This window comes from Malaclemys terrapin, chromosome 13 (assembly GCF_027887155.1).
Source record: "Malaclemys terrapin pileata isolate rMalTer1 chromosome 13, rMalTer1.hap1, whole genome shotgun sequence".
NCBI classification, from domain to species: domain Eukaryota; kingdom Metazoa; phylum Chordata; order Testudines; family Emydidae; genus Malaclemys; species Malaclemys terrapin.
Window position 1 is genome coordinate 1,383,318 of NC_071517.1, and position 18,935 is coordinate 1,402,252.

At 52.6% G+C, this 18,935-nt stretch overlaps 1 protein-coding gene across 17 annotated transcripts in view; it reads right to left on the bottom strand.

Annotated features, from left to right (window-relative positions):
• The window catches only part of RBFOX3 (RNA binding fox-1 homolog 3), a 333,267-nt gene that overhangs the window by 59,327 nt on the left and 255,005 nt on the right, over window positions 1-18,935 (bottom strand). For 2 of the 17 annotated variants that reach the window (XM_054048036.1, XM_054048049.1), the window contains exon 1: window positions 666-894. The exons of 11 other annotated variants lie outside the window; for them this stretch is intronic. In XM_054048036.1, coding sequence (XP_053904011.1) covers window positions 666-767 — 102 coding nt within the window. In that variant the 5' untranslated portion in view covers window positions 768-894. Of the gene's footprint in view, window positions 1-665; window positions 897-18,935 lie in introns of those variants that run through there. 4 more of the 17 variants (XM_054048044.1, XM_054048032.1, XM_054048034.1 and 1 more) reach the window with 4 other exon arrangements.

An 18,935-nucleotide genomic window follows, 5' to 3' on the forward strand; every position in this document is an offset into this window, starting at 1 on the left:
TAGCACCAGGACCAACAGACAATCTGAGAACAGAACCGAGACACAGGAAACCCCAGTGAGAGGTTAAGGAACTAACTAATGCACAGGGGAATTCTCCAGCTCTGAGAGATGGCATCAGGAGCTGCCCAAATTCCTGGCATTCTCCTGAATAAACTAGACCTACTGAGATTCACATGTGAGCCTCTGTATGAACATCGGAAACACCCTGATTTATAGTTAATGTGTCTCTCAATCACACATATATGTGTACGGCACGTGTGTGTAATAGATTTCTCTCTTTCCCCGCTTCTCCTGTATGTCATCCACACTATGTGGATCCTGTATTTCTAAAAGTTGAGTGTAAATGATTTCTCCTCATTGCTGATGCTGAATAGCAGCTGCGAGGAAGCGAAAGTGCTGGACTCTGCATTTCGCACTGTGCCAGCAGCTCAGCCCCTGGTCAGGCACAGAACCCCGGCATGGAGCAGAAACCTCAACAGAATAACTAGAGAACCAAACAATGACACTCCCAATCAAGCAACAAAACTGCACAGGTGCCAACCCTGGTGTGGATGAGCTGGAAATGGCCAATCAGGGGGTGGGAGGAAGAGGTTCAGCTCTGACCTTTAGCTGGCCAGAGAGCACGTGCAAGCGTCACAGCAAAAGCCCAAGAAGGGGTCACTTACCTGCTGGAGGTAGAGGAAAGCTGGAGGGCAGGGGAGAGAGTGAGGAAGCATGCCTGAGTTGGAGACAAGGAGGCAGCCCGAGCTAGCCATGGAGCACAGCATGTGTTGACAGGTAGCCGTGGAGCTGCTTGCAGTCAGTTTCGTCCTCTTCTATCCACTCTGCTTATTCTCTTTTTTCCTTTCTCTCTCTCTCTCTCCCACTCGGTGCTTTTCCTCCTCCTCTGTCCCCTCCCCTCCCCCTTGTGGTGCTATTTGAGAGGATACATCTGAGGAACGCTTGCCTTGCCCTCTGCTCTTACAATGAAGGAACAATGCTCGGCTATTTACTTTGGTGCCATTAGACACTGGCACTGAATGAATGGTCTGCAAAGGAAGGGGGCTGAAAGGGAGGGGAGGGGAGGGGAGAGAGAGGGTGAGGGAGTGAAACAGAAAGGGGCGGGAGGTGGAGTAGGAGGGGGAGTCCCCTGTGCATTCAGACATCAGACTGAGCTCTGTATAAAATGAAGAGAATCCATAATGACATGAGAACAGCTGATCCCGCACTTAACTCCTCCGATGCTGCAGCACATTTCTCCCCACCTCCCCCTTATCCTCTTTCACAGCCCTGAGACAAATATGCTGCTGGGCTGGTTTTATGCTTGGCTGGGGAATCGGGTGGGAAGGAGCTGGCCTCCTTTCCAGATACCAACTCAGAAGAAAAGAAAGATCTTACCAGGAGTTTCGGTGATGTAATCCAGGCACATACGCCATGGGAAGGCTGCTGCTGCTGGGAAGCGTGCACTTCCAAACTGAGTGCAGCCAGCCCCCCGGAAGAGAAACCTCGCTAACACGCCGCACAGCCCTGAGCTTCGTGATTCTCCAGACCAACCCAGGGAGAGAAACACACCCAGATGTGCACAGAGCATCACCCCTCGCCCCTGAAATGCACATGTGCAAACACTGTCCCACACTGCTTACACAGACACACACACATCTGCACGCATGCACATGGCGACATGCATTGTACACACAGAAACTCATCTCCCCACCCAGAGACACACCCATCTGCTCCCATGTGCACGCACACCCGGACGGGCAGCCATGCATCGCGCGCACACAGCCGCACACTCCTGCAGACATGCACACTCACACCAAGTCGCACACCCACACAGATGGAAGCCAGCCGACCTTGAAATATGAGTTGTGTTGGCAGGGTCTGTGGGGACCGCATTACTCTCAAGTGCTGGATGGCTTGTCCCAAAGAAGTGTAAATAAATCTAAGCTCCCCAGGCAGGGCTAGTTCCCAGCAGTTTGATGTAATGGGCCCTGGCACGGGATCTGCTGCCTCCTGCAGAGCAGGGTCCCTGAGGAACTGGCCAGTGCATCGGTGCAGTGTAGACAGGGAACTTTACCTTGAGCGCTCAGGAAAGGCTCTCAGATTTTCCCATTACATGGCTCTCTCCAAGAAACATTCCTGCTCACAAAGACCCACCCCAGACTGCTCCCAAGACACCATCCTCTCCTAGGCTGTGCAATGAGCCCATGAACCAAGGCGACCAGCAGGGGTCACTGCAGCAGCAGCAGCAGTTCATGACTAAGGCTAAGATTTTGTCACGGCTATTTTTAGTAAAAGTAATGGACAGGATGTGGGCAAGAAACAATAAATCACGGAAGCCCAATCCCGCCACCCGGGGCTGACGGCCCAAGCCCTGCCACCCGGGGCTGAAGTCACGACGGTCATGTAAAATCATGGAATCCATGACCTCCATGAGCAACTCACAGCCTTACTCATGATTTTCAGGTTCACCCCAGCAATGTCGTCCCCCCCCAGCCTGGATCAAAACACAGAGTTTGAATCTTGTACTAGTGCACAGTTGGTCCGAGGCACACTGCTAGTGAATTACTAATGTGTGCGTCTATCCTAGCTACCCCAGTGATCTGCCCGTATGTCTGTGTGGGAGAGAGACAGCTACCATAGGGAGGGACCATGCTTGTGGCTTTGTGTCATTACTTTGTTCCTTCCAGCCCTACAGAACTCCATAGAATCATAGAATCATAGAATATCAGAGTTGGAAGGGACCTCAAGAGGTCATCTAGTCCAATCCCCTGCTCAAAGCAGGACCAATTCCCAGCTAAATCATCCCAGCCAGGGCTTTGTCAAGCTGGGCCTTAAAAACCTCCAAGGAAGGAGACTCCACCACCTCCCTAGGTAACGCATTCCAGTGTTTCACCACCCTCCTAGTGAAATAGTTTTTCCTGATATCTAACCTGGACCTCCCCCACTGCAACTTGAGACCATTGCTCCTTGTTCTGTCATCTGCCACCACTGAGAACAGCCGAGCTCCATCCTCTTTGGAACCCCCCTTCAGGTAGTTGAAGGCTGCTATCAAATCCCCCCTCCTTCTTCTCTTCTGGAGACTAAACAATCCCAGTTCCCTCAGCCTCTCCTCATAAGTCATGTGCTCCATCCCCCTAATCATTTTTGTTGCCCTCCGCTGGACTCTTTCCAATTTTTCCACATCCTTCTTGTAGTGTGGGGCCCAAAACTGGACATAGTATTCCAGATGAGGCCTCACCAATGTCGAATAAAGGGGAATAATCACGTTCCTCGATCTGCTGGCAATGCCCCTACTTATACAGCCCAAAATGCCGTTAGCCTTCTTGGCAACAAGAGCACACTGTTGACTCATATCCAGCTTCTCGTCCACTGTGACCCCTAGGTCCTTTTCTGCAGAACTGCTACCTAGCCATTGGGTCCCTAGTCTGTAGCAATGCATGGGATTCTTCCGTCCTAAGTGCAGGACTCTGCACTTGTCCTTGTTGAACCTCATCAGGTTTTTTTTGGCCCAATCCTCTAATTTGTCTAGGTCCCTCTGTATCCGATCCCTACCCTCTAGTGTATCTACCACGCCTCCTAGTTTAGTGTCATCTGCAAACTTGCTGAGAGTGCAGTCCACACCATCCTCCAGATCATTAATAAAGATATTAAACAAAACTCCATTCCTCCTTCTTTCCTCAAGCTTCACTGCAGTTACTTCCCTTCAAAGTCCAACCACTGACGTGCTTGTCACTTCTCGCCATGTGGCCCTAGCACTCATGCAGCCATACACATTCCAGGCCACATTTTCAAAGAGCTTCAGAGAGGGGTGCACACTCTCTGCCTGAGCTGCCCATGACAATGACAACTCAGTGCTACCAATGTTGTCTGGCCACGTTTCAGGGGCCCGCACCACATGGATCTTAGCTTTGGTCACAGCCAGCTACTAAGCAGCCTGGACTGGCTTGTGCTCATATATTTGGGAAACTGAGTCCTGGTTTGGATTCAACTTCCATCTTGGCTGAATAGGATGCCCAAACGGTTGTTTCTGTCAGCAGCTGCTGATTCCACGTGTCCGTTGGCATCTCCAGCACCTGGACAGCTCCGCTCGGAAGCTGGGATTTTCCAGACCCCCCTCACACAAAGTGCCATGCTGCAGCATCCCGGGCATTTGCAGCGGTTCCTGTTTATGCTGCAGATACCTGGCAGGCAAAGCACAATTCCACAGCCCTCACAAAGCCGCTGCCCTCAGTCTCATAGGGCTGACAGGTTGTTAAGCAGCACCAATAAAAGCAATGACTGCGCAGGCCTGTGGCCGCTGAGCAAAGGGAAAATCAAAGCACAAGTGGGCTGCATTTCTTCTGGGGTGAAAGCCACTGAGACAGTCTCAGAAGAGGAATGTCAAACGGGCTCTCAGCAAACAGGTCCAATGCCAAGGGGCAGATGGCTTCAGAAAATGGCTAACGCCATCCCTACCTTGTCCTCTGGTAGCTGCAGGAGATCACACAGCAGCACTCACTGAAGGTGAAGCTGCAGAGATCTTATCACCCCAGTGCTCCACACATGCACTGGCTCACCCTGCACTCCCAGCTCCAAGTCCAGGTGCTGGTGGGATACCTCTTCCACAAGCACTCTCACAACAGCTAAGATCGCAATACATCCTGTGCTTATCAGAGTCCAGATGCAGCTTCGGGGGAGCTGGAGGCCCAGGACTCTCGAAGGTCCTTCCAAAGGGGGTGAGGGAGACCCGTTCCCTCATTGTCTTTGGGTTGTGCTGCAAGACTCACCTCTACCCCAGAGAGCCTGGAAGGAAGTAAATTATGCTCTAATGACCCAAGATTCAACCTATGGCAGGGAAGAGGAGTGACCTGGGGCTCACACTGGGGACCCATGAACCCTAGAGTTGGAGAGCTGCGTGGCACTCAGGGTGCTTAACCCAGATCCCGTGGCTTGATGGTGTGGGGAGATATGCTTTACATATGCAGAGGCAGGCAGGCAATTCTTTTGGTGAGTAAAGGGGGAGTTCTCTGAATTCCATACTTGCCTGTACACCCCGCCTCTAAGGCCCCAGTGACTTTTGCACTGGCTTCAGTCAGCCAGAGGGGGAACAGTGGAGGGCAATGCCTGGTGCTTCCCACCTGGGATGCGAGAGAATGAGCTGTGAAATGCTACATACAATGTGTGAGGAACAGAACAGACGAGACCAGATGGCTCAGGGGTCAGGACACAGAGCCTTTCCCCTCTGCATCGCTGGCTTGATTACGATCCAGGATGGCAGTGACTCAAAGACGTTCCCATCTGGTGGCCAGTGGGAGCAAGCTAAGGGGACTTCTACCAGAGTAACAGCCCATGTCACAAAAAGCATCCATACACCAGCTGGCAAGACAGGAAGGTAGAGTGGGCCCTGGAGACTGAACTGCCCTCTGAGCTGCAGGGTCAAGCCATGGGATGGGTCTGGTCATGGATGAGCTTACCTGCCCTGTTGTCCTCCATTTTGAGGCTAGGAGCTCCTGGCCTCCAGGGCTCTCAATCCACACCACTTTCACCAGCGTAACATACACTCCCATTTACATGTACACACAGCTAGGTCCCTTCCCCAGCTTGGTTATGAGATGGGAGCAGTAATCACGCAGAATATCAAACCACAGAAGACTCACGGAGCTGTGGAGCTCTGAGGTCCCCTCTCTCCCACCTGGTGCCTGTATTTGGCCTCTTGCAGAGATGTCTCCATTACAGGAAGGGACCCACAAGCCAACACTGCCCGGGACGGGGACGCAGGTGGGTGAGTCCCCTCTGGCTCTAGGGCTATTCAGAATCCACGGAGGTGGCCTGACAGGTGGGATCACACTCATCAATGGTCTATAAAGCTCAGTACTCACCTTTTCTCTCCGCTGTTCTCAGCGGCTCTAGTAACAGCAGCACGCAGGAACTGGGATGGGGAGGGAATGACAGACCCACCTGGGGAATAACTGCCACTTCAGCTACAATTGCCACAACACAGGTCTCCAGCAGAGGGCATAATCACTCCTAGGAGTTAGCTCCTTCGTTCGGCTTGGAAATGGTGGTGCGTGTTGGTGACAATTTACTAAGGCTACGGCTCCACTACAGCTTAGGTCAGTGTGACTAAGCCATCCCCTGAGCGACATAACTTACACTGACCTGAGCGCTGGTGTGCACTGCGCTATGTCGGCAGGAAAGCTCCTCCCACCGACATGGCGGCCGTCGCTTGTTGGGGGTGGATCCATGAAGCCGAGGGAAGCGCTCTCTCCTGTTGGCTTAGAGCAGATCAGCCACAATGTCTCTCGTGCAGCTCCAAGTTTGCACTGGGACTGCAGGAGCCTCCGAACACTGGGGCCAGATTGCAAATGGAACCTGGTCTCCAGAACTTCCCAGAGGGACCCTGCTCAGCTTTATGGAGCCTGCGCTGCAGCCCCAGCGGAAACCCGGAAAAAGGAAATCTCCCTGGAAGGGAAGCTTATTTATCTGTTTAATTAAGATGTGTTCACCAGGCGCCCAGATTCTGTTCCATCTGTCTCACTTACAGCCACATCCCAGGAAAATTAAACAGAATAAATATCCGAAGAAGGAAAGCAAAGGGCACATGTGAGCTATGTGATCAAAGGCAGAAGTTGCACAAGGTTGCAATTCTAAGCACATCTTTCTTTCTGCCCTCTGGGGATGGGCGTCAATGCGCTCACATGCACAGGATGGGGCTGGCATTCTCTCCAATCAGCACTATTTCATTTCTTTATTTATTTTAAGTAAACTCTTGAGGTTCCTCAATTTTGTTTCCTGCAACAGGAAGATGGATTCCTCATGGGGAAAGAAGGAAACGCCTTCACTCGCCGATTCCACGCCTCAGCAAGCTGGCGCCCTTCAGGGAGAGTCACTTCCAAGCTGAAGAGGGACATTATGGGCTGACAGCACCGTAGTCCTTCGGGCTCCTAAAAGGCAGCTCTGCTAGCCCGCTGCACACTTGTGGCAGCCTAGATATTCAGGAGCTGAATTTTCACCATGAAAGTTAATTTACTAATTTTCTTTCTGCAACAATTGGCTCAAAGGCAGCAGAATTTTGCTGGCTTTTGATCTGGGTGCTGAAAGGCTTTGAGGTGCCCTTTGTGCTACTGAGAGTTTCATCATTGCCAGGGGAACACTCGCCCTCCCACCCTTATCGAATATCCAGTCAGTGTTTCAGGTGCTAGCCTGGGACTTGGGAGACCTCTGCCACAGACTCCCCGTCCCATCTGTGTGGGCCTCAGTTCCCATCTATATTACGTAGAATCACAGAATCATAGGACTGGAAGGGACCTCGAGAGGTCATCTAGTCCAGTCCCCTGCTCTCCAGGCAGGACTAAGTACACCTCTACCTCGATATAACTCTGTCCTCAGGAGCCAAAAAATCTTACCGTGTTATAGGTAAAACCGCGTTATATTGAACTTGTTTTAATCCACCGGAGTGCGCAGCCCCCACCCCCCCGGGAGCACTGCTTTACCGCGTTATATCCGAATTCGTGTTATATCGGGTCGCGTTATATCGAAGTAGAAGTGTATTATCTACCATCCCTGACCGGTGTTTGTCTAACCTGCTCTTAAAGCTCCCCAGTGATGGAGATTCTACAACTTCCCTAGGCAATTTATTCCAGTGCTTAGCCACCCCGACAGTTAAGAAGTTTTTCCTAATGTCCAACCTAAACCTCCCTTGCTGCAGTTTAAGCCCATTGCTTCTTGTCCTATCCTCAGAGGTTAAGAGTAACAATTTTTCTCCCTCCTCCTTGTAACAAGGAACAAATGCCCTGCTCTGCTGCACAGGGGGCTGAGGGACAAATACATTAAAGTTTGTGAGGCGCTCAGCTGCTGTGGTGGTGGTGGCCAGAAATGCATCTTGGACAGAACGGGGAGATGGAATGCACAGCAACAAATGTGATTAGGCTGCAAATGAAAGATTTCACCCAGCTCTCTCTATTGGACATTCTTACACACCCCGAAACAAGGGCACAAATTGCCGAAAGTCTCTACCCATGAGAGGCACAAAACGGAGTAGTTCAGGCTGGGAAGTCTGGGCCAAGCTGCATGTGGACCCTGCACAGGATTAGCAGGGGGTGGGGTGGGGCAGGACTAAGGCGCATTGGCAGAGCTAACATGAGGCAGGAATAATCTGAAGTGATGGGCACTCAGAACTCAGAAGACATCAAAACCCAAAGGAGGAATCTCCGAAAGAGAGACATGGGGATGGAGCAGGGGCGCTCCCATTAACTTCAGCCCCTGCAGCCTCCAGGCAGCAAAGCATATGCCTCGCCTACTCCAGGGCCCCGACAGTTACAGCATCCATGAATTACAAGAGCAGCAGTAGTTAGTCATAGATGTAAAGAAATTCAGTGAAGGCTGTCAAGGGGTCTGCACTCACCTCTGAGCTGCTCTGGAACAAGGGTAGCAGGAACAATGACACCACTCAGCCAGGGGTGAGGGGAAAGGTTTCTCAGCTCCCTTCGGGCTGGAGTCTGCTGCTCTCCCAACTCAGTGTGCTAACAAGAGCTTCTGGGACGGTAGTCCTGAGCCACAAGCCTGCTCCCCTGGGAAACAGCTGTGCAGCTGATGTTCCACAGGGAACAGGGGATGAGGAACCCTCTCTCAGTACGGGTACGTCTACACTGCAGTTAGAGGTGTGACTGCAGCTTGGGTAGGCAGACCCACCATAGCATTAGTCTAGCTGCCGTGGCTAAAAAGAGCAGTGAAAAGGTAATGGCACAGGCTGTACAAGCCCGTCCAGGACCCTGGGGATGTACTCACGCTGCTAGCCCAGACCAGGGTCTGCACGCCACACTTTTATTGCTCTCTCTACCTGTCCTAACGAGATTAAAGTTAGTGCACGTATGCCTGCCTGAGCTGCAATCACACCTTCGACTGCAGCCTAGACAGTGCAGGTGGAGGGAGTACGAAGGCAGACCAGGGGACGGCACAGCAGGGCCCCCCTCAAATAACACACACAAATAAGCTCCCCACGGAAATGCAGGATGTCCTTACTCGGCCCCAGTCCTAGTTCCCTTTGCTCTGCCCAAGTCTCCTTGGCAGTAGGGGTCTCCCTTGCTCTGCTGGCAAAACAATCCCTGCACCGACTAATCACTTTGGGAAATGATGTCTCTCTGCTGTTCTGCCCCGATCAGCACAATTGGGTGTGAGGTCTAATCAGATCCCAACGGTGCAGGGTCCTAACCCTAACCCAGACCTATCTTACAATGAGTTTAAACTCCAGGGATCAGAGCCTTCCAAGAGAAGCAAATACACCATCCTCCCGGATGAGCCCCAGAGAGCGCGTGAGAGCCGCAGAGCCCATGCCCGTCCTGCTGGCAGTGGAGGACGTGTTGGTCGGGGTTGCTGGGCATGGTGCATTGGGAGACGCAGGTGCCCAGAGTTTAGGAACACAAGGAAACAAAGTGGTTGAGCCCCAGTTCCAGTGCAATATGCTCATGCTGCTCTCTACCTGTGCCTGCTGCCCATCTGCAGCCCCTCCTGAGGCCAGGGATCCCCATCTAATCAGGATAGATTGCTGATGTATTCCTTCGGCTCCAGCAGGCAGACACAGGGGTTAAACAGTAACAGCAATGGCAATGACAGCAGCGTCCTGAGGGAGGTAGTGCCTGGCCAGGCCAGCAGCAGGGGAGGCTTGGTTCTTCATACCTCTTCCCCGGGGGAGCTATCGGTACCACCCCCACCCCCTCAGCCACAGGCTGCCCTAGTGCTGCTCAGTGGGCAGGCTGTAGGATCCATGGCTCCTGGTATCAGGATTCTGCTCCAGGGAGCCTGTGGCTCTGACCCAGTCTGTAACTCAGGGACTCAGTGCTGGGCTTGGCTTTCGAGTGGAACAAACCTGAATCAGAGTGCAGTGTCCTCTGGGACCCTTCCTTATCTCTGCCAGATACTAGGCAGGGATGGGGGTGCTCCAAGGGGCAGGACCAGCTTTAGGACCTGCGGGACCCAAGTCCGCGGTCCGGGTCTCCGGCAGCGGGGGGTCCGCTCCGTGGTTTCCGTGGCACTGAAGGACACCCCGCCGCCGAAGACCCCGGAGTGGCCCCCCGCTGCCGAAATGCCGCCAGAATGGACCACTGCCGGGTAAGCCCAAGGCGCGGGGCCCTCTTAGGCACGGGGCTCGATTACGGGGAATCGGCCTAAAGCTGGCCCTGCCAAGGGGCTCTTCCTTCCTGCAGTGAAGCCAGGATCCTGGCCCAGGAATTCAGCCTCTGCCCACACCCCTGTTTGTTCAGGCCTGGGCCGCTCAGCAATGCATTCCCACTTCCAGTAAATTACTGGGCATTAGCAGTTATCTGGGTTCAAACCCAGGCCAGGCACATTTCCAAACACTCCCTTGGATTTCCATGGCTTTGGTCATTTCCCTCAACCCACCTAGGGACTTTGTCTAAGAAGCCCTACTCAGCCAAGAATCTATCTCCCCCCACCTTCCTGGAGGGTGCCTTAGGGTATGCACGGAACATGGAGACAAAGCAACAGGGCTTGTTTGCTATTGTCAACACCAGCTGCAAAGCTGTGCACCCAGCCTGCATGCCTGGCTGGGGAGATGGTGCTGCCCTGCTCACCCCTCATCTACCAGCTGGATGCTGGGATGGGGGAGGGGGAACAAAGAGAAAATCCACCCCACAATCAGGAAACCATGTGCTGCCCCCACAAGTGAGGTAGTCGTGGTTCTGGAGATACACACCAGAGCCAGGCCGGGAACAGTAAGAACTGACTGGCTGCACGGTCAATGGGAGAAATGGAAACATTCTGCGAGAAATTCCCTCTTCCGCCTGGTACAGACACAGTCACTAGGAGAGCTCCATAACCCATACCCTACCAGCCCTGGCACACCTCCTCTCCCTGCTGCAGAGCACCCCCCCCCCGCCCACTGGGGGTCTTGGATGGACTAGAGGGGGTGTGGGAGCTGAAATCTGGGACTGAGGGACACTGGGAAAACTGGCCGGGGGGGGGAGGGGCATGAGGGCTACAGGTTAGGATGGAAGGTCATCGGCAGAACTGGGTGGGAAGTCCAGGACTGGCAAAGCAGGGGGCTGCAGGGGAGGAGGAAGGGACGTTGGCAGAGCTGTGTGTGGCTGGGCTCAGGGCTGGAATACCTGGGGGCTGCAGGCGAGGAAGGGACTTTGGCAGAGCTGTGTGTGGCTGGGCTCAGGGCTGGAATAGCTGGGGGCTGCAGGCGAGGAAGGGATGTTGGCAGAGCTGTGTGTGGCTGGGCTCAGGGCTGGAATACCTGGGGGCTGCAGGCGAGGAAGGGACTTTGGCAGAGCTGTGTGTGGCTGGGCTCAGGGCTGGAATAGCTGGGGGCTGCAGGGGAGGAGGAAGGGATGTTGGCAGAGCTGTGTGTGGCTGGGCTCAGGGCTGGAATACCTGGGGGCTGCAGGGCAGCATTACGTAGCAGTGGAAAAGCCTGGGGAGGCTGAATCTTGTATAGCATCCGTCTACACTGCAAGGCTCCAGCTAGTGCTATCAGGGTTTCCCCTGTGCTAAGCACTATGTCTACAGACTCAATGTGGGGAATGGATCTAGTATGTCCCTCCCGAATACCTGTGAGAACAGGCTCCATGAGGCTTGGGTGAAGCCAGTTCTGGGCCCACCTTGCCATTTGCTGGTGGGCACGCTCTGCCGGGACAGCGGCACCACTGTGTTCCACGCTCTCTGAAAGTGTCTCCTGGAGAATGACCCTCAGGAGACAGAAAGCTTCAGCTGGGGAAGAGAGGAGAAATGCCTGCAGCTAGGAGCTGTAATTTCTCTGGCTGGGTCTAGTCTGAAGCCTGCGGGAAAGCCCACTGATGCACATGGCATTGTGAAAAGGAAATCAACAGTGCATGCATTTGAACAACACAGCACGGGCGCTGTATTGCCAGCAGTGGGACAGGTGTACCTTCTGCTTTCTGAGTGAGACAGAGATGGAGCCGGAGGTGCTTAGCTCTAGGCAACATGTCCAGCAGATGCAAGCTGAACTTTCCATTACAGCAGGCTTACTCCAGGGGCTTTTGTTCTGTTGGAAACACTGGAGGAAAAGGCGACTATTGCAGGGGAATGTGCCTGCTCTCATGGGTCCACTACCACTGCCCTTACAGCCTGCCGTGGTAACAGGCTCTCTGTGCTACATAGCACCTTTCATCCCAGTGCTTCCCCAAATAACAAAGAGGAGCAGCAGTCTGACAGAGAAATCCAGAGGCAATGAGAATGTTTAAGCAGGGATGGAGAATCACCGAGACAGGAAAATGGGAGAATGTGGAACACATCCCGGGAGCTGCAGAGGAGATGGCTCTTGCACCCACAGTGGCCAATTTTTGGTTTTGGGGGGAAGGGGGTTGCATTCTAGTAAAGTGCCTGAGTAGAGGAATATTTGGATGGTGGGGAGAGGGAAGGGATGAAAGCGACATGGTGTCTTGAGACACTGAGCCTTTCAAAGCTGCTGGATAGGGGGCGAAGTGTGGGATTCTGCATTCCCTGTTGTGCATGATGCCCCTGTCTCTGCAGGAGCAGGACCATCCTTCCACTCAGAGCCAGGCCCCCTTTGCTTCCGATCAAGACTCATCCCTGTTCCCTTCCTTCCTTCCTCTGTGCCTGTGGCTCCCAGCGGCTGAGCAAGCCACTGGCACTCTCCAGCCAACTCTAGAAATACCCAGAAGATTTTACTAACATTCACAGGCAACTTTTCTGCTGCTTCCCTGCATTCCAGCCCACTCACTCCTGCTGACCCAGATATCGGCATCCAGCTGCAGGTTCCCCCTTTGCCTCTGGCCCCTCCTCCCGATGCCTGCTTCATTCAGTGAGGTCACAATCCAATATCAGTGTCACCACGTGGAAGTAGCCGTGATGTTACCAGCACTGGATTGTGACCTCATGGAATGAGCAGAAAGGAGGCGCCTGCAGTCTGCTGCAAACATCTGGGGCTGGGGCAGCAGCTGCAGCAGGAGAGAGGGGAGCAGGAACGCAGGGAAAGCACATGAAAGTTTAATGGGAACCAGCGAAAATACCATCACATTTACAGTGGCTTGTACATTGCAAGGGAGCTTTTGGAGATATTTCCCTCTCCTGAACTGGCTTGGGGTTTGGGGATATTCTGACTGGAAACAGAAACACACACACACCCCCACAGAATACGGCAGAGCTGCCAGTGCTCTGTCACAGACAAAGGTACATTTAAAGGGACTCATCCAATGTCTCAAGACACATGTAAAGCTGAACCTGGAAGATTCTTTAGTTTTGCAAACCTGCCCCTGCCAACTCACCTTCACCTTATTCAGAGAAGCCAGGGCACATGCAGTATCTCAGGGCCTGTCTACATGTGAAACTAATCCGCAATAAGAGCATCCACACATGGAGTTGATCAGAAACAGTTAATGAAGAGCAGCTATTCTGGAATTGCTCCACGTGGAGAGTAGCCCTTGAGAGCTAGGTCTAGGCAGGAACACTTGGAACTGGAGAGATTTCTTTGCTGGGCCATGGGGGGTTGGTTTTACTAGGGAGCATATGCCTACAAAATCTAGGCACTAACAACTATCCTAGCAGTGTGGCCACAGTGGCCTAGGCAGTGGATCCAGCTGGCTGAGTACGTGCCAGGGGGCTTGGGTGGGATTCTACTCGGGCACCTCGCCTGAGCTGCCACACGGGTTGCTGCAGCCACACTGCTGGTTTTAGGGAGCTAAGACCATGTGTTTCTCTACCCACGCTGGGAACCACACCATTCGGCTACTGTGTAGACAAACCCTGTGTGACCCAGTAAAGGAGTAAGAGGTGCCCCAGACAGTTGTGTCAGGAAGCAGCCATCAACAACTCGGATTTGTCGGTATTCAGTTTGTAAAGCAAACCTCTATCTTGTGGCGAGGACCAATTCCCCACTCCATCCCCCAGGGGCTCTGAAGGATATGGGGTACAGTTAGAAACCTTATTAAATTAAATGCACGAACGGTGCTGCTTGCTAAAGCCAGATGCTAGTCAGGCAAGGTTCTTCACACAGTTCTGCCCCTCAATCCTGACCGGCAGCTCCCCTGCTATGTCGGGCCTGCCCTGCCCTCCTCCAAAGACCTTTGATTCTGGGGAGCTGGATCAAAATCTTGAAATTTGTCATTTCCATGAACTTGCTTTTATTTTCTTTTGAAATATTAAACACAAGCCTCTCAGATCTTTCCCAGCATAATGGCTACTTTGCTGGGACCCCACAGAGATTCACACACTGGGGCAATCCAAAGGAGAGAAAAAATAACTCTCTCTCTCCCCCATTATCACAAAGCTAGGGGCGAGGATGCATTTCAGACAGATGCTCTGGCTGCTTCTTGGTGCTCCCAGTCTCAAACCATTCAACAGTTTTTCAGGGCCAACTACACACAATCCAGGGCATCAGAGAAAGGGGTGATGGGCTGCAAGGATTCATGCTCTCTCTCCACGAAGGGGCAGGTGTCTAGCTCTGTGTGGCCAGACCCAGAAGAGTTTTAGGGACCCTTCACTGGGATGTCTGAGTGGGCAAGGGGCAATTAGCACAGTTCTTCCCCCTCCTCTGAGTCTATGGCAGCTGCCCCCTCTGCATAGAACCACCAAAAGCAAGTTAATGTTTATGTTACAGTAAAAGTCTTACTGACATGCGCAGCCAAAATGCCCTGACTTCTGCTGGTACAAATGCAAAATAAATACAGGTACATGCAGGTTAGTGCTAAAAATTCCCATTAGTACCCAGTGGGCACAACACCTGCACCTGCTCTGCCCTGGGCACTCTACAGGCACTGCCTCAGCACCAACTTTGCCCTTGCAATCCATCCCTGCTCCCATTCCAGGCCCAGCACCAGGGTCCAGACAACCTGGGGGCACAACACCTGCTATGCTAGGGGAACTGGGCACAGCACTCCCACACTGAAAAGTAAGAGGGGACTGCCTGGGCCCAAGGCCTTTTGTGAAACTCTGGAGAGCAGTCTCCATGAATTTTCCCTCCATGCCTGTTACCTAAACACTGTGCAGCCCATGCCTCTCACCCAAAGAGCCCCTTAGTGCAGAGAGAAGGAAGCAGCCTTAGGGCCTTTGTCCCAATCCAGTGTATGCCCTCTGAGTTTCTGACAGCTGCCGAGGGAGTTCGCCTTGCACTGCAGCCGTCCCAAATGGGGATTTCCCATGGCGGTGGGCAGCAAAAGTTTTCTATTGGGAGGGAAGGCCCATTTAGCAGCGTAGGCTTGGGCCTCTGAGGGAGTTTGCTCCCAAAGTGCGATCCTGGGCTAATGCCGAAACCCTCACAAAGAATCCAACGTTAAACACATTGTGAGGCCAACTGATCCTGGGATGTATCTTCTGGTCCACCAAAGAATGTCATGTGAGGTCACACTGCTTGGTACCAAGGTTGTGAAACGCATGCACAGACACCAAGGATGGAGTTACACATGTATACAGGGAATATGTCCCAAAGGCTGCGTCCAGGCAGAGGTGACAAACAGGTTTTCTGTCAGACAAAACATGTTTATTCACCCATCTCTGTCAGCATGTAAATTAAGACAACATCAGGTAAATCCCATTTAAATACAAAGTGAAGGGGAGGAGTGTGAAATCGAAAGGGAGGCAGCGCACCAGAGAATAAGCCATGGGGGGAGGGTATCCTGAATCTGGGTACAGACAATGGACTTTGGGAGATATAAGGAGAAGGCAAGGAAGACACCACTTTACCCTGCACCTAGGAAGTAATGGGGCCGTATGACTGCATTCATAAAAAGAGAATCACAACCAGCATGGTTGAAACACTGCAAAGGACACATGGGTGAGACAAACTTCTTTAGACAGGAGGCTAGCTTGTTAAGTTCAGTCTCTAGGAAGTATATCAGAATTTCGGTTTACATGTAACTTTTTGTTTCCATTCTCCTTACTCACGATCTCTTGAATCTTTGATAATAAACGTATTCTTGTGGTCACTATAACTCTAGCTCAGTGCTATGGTGGTAAGCCAAGTGCTGATCCTGACTTGAACCGTACAAGCTGGTGTGTACCCTGTTCCCTAGGGGACAGCAGGCCAGGTAGTTCTGTCAGGGTTCAGTGGAGATGGGGCTGGGGAATGCTTCAAGGGGGCGCAGGACAGGGGTGCCCCTATTGTTAACCTGCAAGGAAAAGTAAGGGATGGCAATGCCCAGAGGAAGTTGTTTGGGCGGCTGACAGGCTGGTGCCATCAGGAAGCTGACACCCAGCTAAGCACAAGCAGAGGAGGCCGAGGGGTAACAAGATGACTCCCAGTCCTGGGTACCCCAGGAACCATCATAGGGTTCAAAACCCTAAAATGTTAACCTGGGCTGCCATCCACACCTTGCCCCACTGCAACAGAGTCTGCACTCTCTGCCAGATCCTCATCACCCAAAACAGCCGTGCACAGCAGCAAACCAGCCCCACCCCGCAGGAAACAGCCATGTGCTTTCACCCTCTTGCCTTGGGATAATTAAGTTTTCAGTCTTCCAGCATGGGAACCAATGATCCCAAACAGCCAAAGGCAAGGGCAGAGATCAGAAACAGGAGCCTCGTGGAATCCAAGATACCCACCTGCCAACACAAGCAGCTAATATGCAGATAGATAACTGCTCTCTCCTTCTAACGCATCAACAGCCACAAAACCACCAGCCCCTGCCCCCCTTCACAGCAAGCCTCTCATCCCAGAGAATGCCTCTCTTCCACCAACACCTGCTCCTCCAGCCAGAGAGCCCTGCTGGGGGTTTCAGCCCTTTGTGCTAGCCCTGGCTGCGGGGGGGAATTCTGTCTCCACAGCCCTTTTGGCCCCTGCCTGACTGCCCTGACGACCAAGTTGGGGACATCTCTGGTAGAATATGGGCTGGAAACCCAACTGCTGAGCTGGGCTGGAGAGAGGCTAGCAGCCGCCAAGATACGAGAGGTGCTCACTCCATATCCAGACCCAGCAATGTAGTCACTTTGTAATAAGGAAGTGACTCTCCCAAATGCAGCGTGTCACGGGGGAAGGGATTTGGGGCTTCTCCTGTGTGGAATGTCCAATAGTGAGGAAGGAACCTGGGCCATCAGAGGGAAGCCAGCCCCCAACTCATGCTGCTGCGGGCTCAGGAGACAGCAGAGCAATCAAGTCTCTTCAGAGCCCATTATTCTGCAGGGGAAGGGGGGGGGTGTATGTGTCAAAAAACCTACATGCCCTGTAACAGGCCAGGACCTACTGAAAATTCACCACCTTCATCCCACCAATTGCGGCTAGGAATATATGCCACATTCTCACCACAGAATGAGACTCCCCAGTTGCCCCCACTGAGGCCCCAAGAGCCAGGAGCTAGTGAAGAGGAGATGCTGCATGTGAATCACATGGGCCAAAACCAGGAGGCAATGAGACTCTCTTGGCCCTAGCCCTGGGCTCCTGGCCTCTGCAGAGTGGGTGCTGGATACTCAGGATCTCACCCAATTTACACTTTTAATTAAGTAGAGCAGGCATGGCCCTGCCCTGGTGCCAGCGAGAATCCCTGGCTTTTCTCCTTCAATCAATACAATCCTTCCTGAAGCCCCTTCATTCAACACAATATTTATAGGAAATGACAATTCGACACCGTGGATTTAATGAGATTGAACACACAGGCAGTGGAACCAGGACAGAACCGATGCTCGGGAATGACTCCGTCTCCCAGCGCCAGGGGAGCAGCACAGGGCAGGGCCTTCCACAGGTGAACAGCTGCAGTGTCACAAGGAGCAGTTCCCCAAGCCAGGGCTCTGACCCCTCCCTCTCTGGTTCCCCTCTGCCTGGGCTCCAATCTCAGACTCTGCAGCAGCTGTTCTCAACCAGGAGTACAAATGCCCTTGGGGATATGCACAGGTCTTCCGAGGGTCCATCAACTCATCCAGATATTTGCCTAATTTTACAACAGGCTACATAAAAAGCACTAGCAAAGTCAGTACAAACTAAAATTTCATACGGACAATGACTTGTTTATACTGCTCTATATACTATACACTGAAATGTAAGTACAATATTTATGTTCCAATTGATTTATTTTATAACTATATGGTAAAAATGAGAAAGTCAGCAATTTGTCAGTAATAGTGCGCTGTGACACTTTTGTATTTTGATGTCTGATTTTGTAAGCAAGTAGTTTTTAAGTGAGGTGTAACTTGGGGGTAGGCAAGACAACTCAGCCTCCTGAAAGGGGTACAGTCGTCTGAAAGGTTGAGAGCCGCTACTCTGCAGTATTTCCTACTGGGAAAAGCCAAGACACCGCCGATGAAATGTCAATGCAGAAGCCACAGAAGTGATGGTGAGAAAGTTCAGAGCATCTTTCTGATGGCCCAACAGGGCGTGTGAATGCGCTGGTCACTGGGGCAGATCACTCTCTCCTTCCCCCACCAGCCCTTCGCCACGGAGCTAAGCATGCAGATAATGAAGCAACTCAGCAGTGCAGTGTCTTCCCATCTGCCAGAGGCATCAGCAGGCCCTTCCCCGGCAGCTTAAGGAAATCCAAAATGCCTCAGCAACACCAGCCCTTGGTTTCAGTATTATGCCTAACAACCACCCCCTGGGAGAAGATGGGATGGGGCTCCGGAGCTCGTGGAGCTTAGTAAAGGGGTGGACTTGACACCACCATACACCAGCATCACCCAGGCATGGCTTCTCCCTTGAAAAAGCTGCTGCACTGTGCTCACGTCTCCTCCCACGCAGCACTGGCTCTCCCACCGGCAGATTCCATCTGGGGATCAGCACTACAGGAAACCTTCCGCAGAGCGACAATCTGGTAACTAGTTCTAGTAAACCCCAGGATCCTTCTGCAAGTTCTCTGCTGATGGGGGGCGTTCGGTGAAGAGGTCAGACAGCAAATGGCAAAACAGAGGGCTCAGGGGGTTGGGACTGGACTATGGAACGTGTCACTCCTTGGCTGTCTGTTCAAACCCATCCCTGCTGGGCAGCGGCCAAACCTCGAGAGTCACTTGGTGCCCACATTGCAAACCCACCGTCACAACTGGCAGTCTGAGCA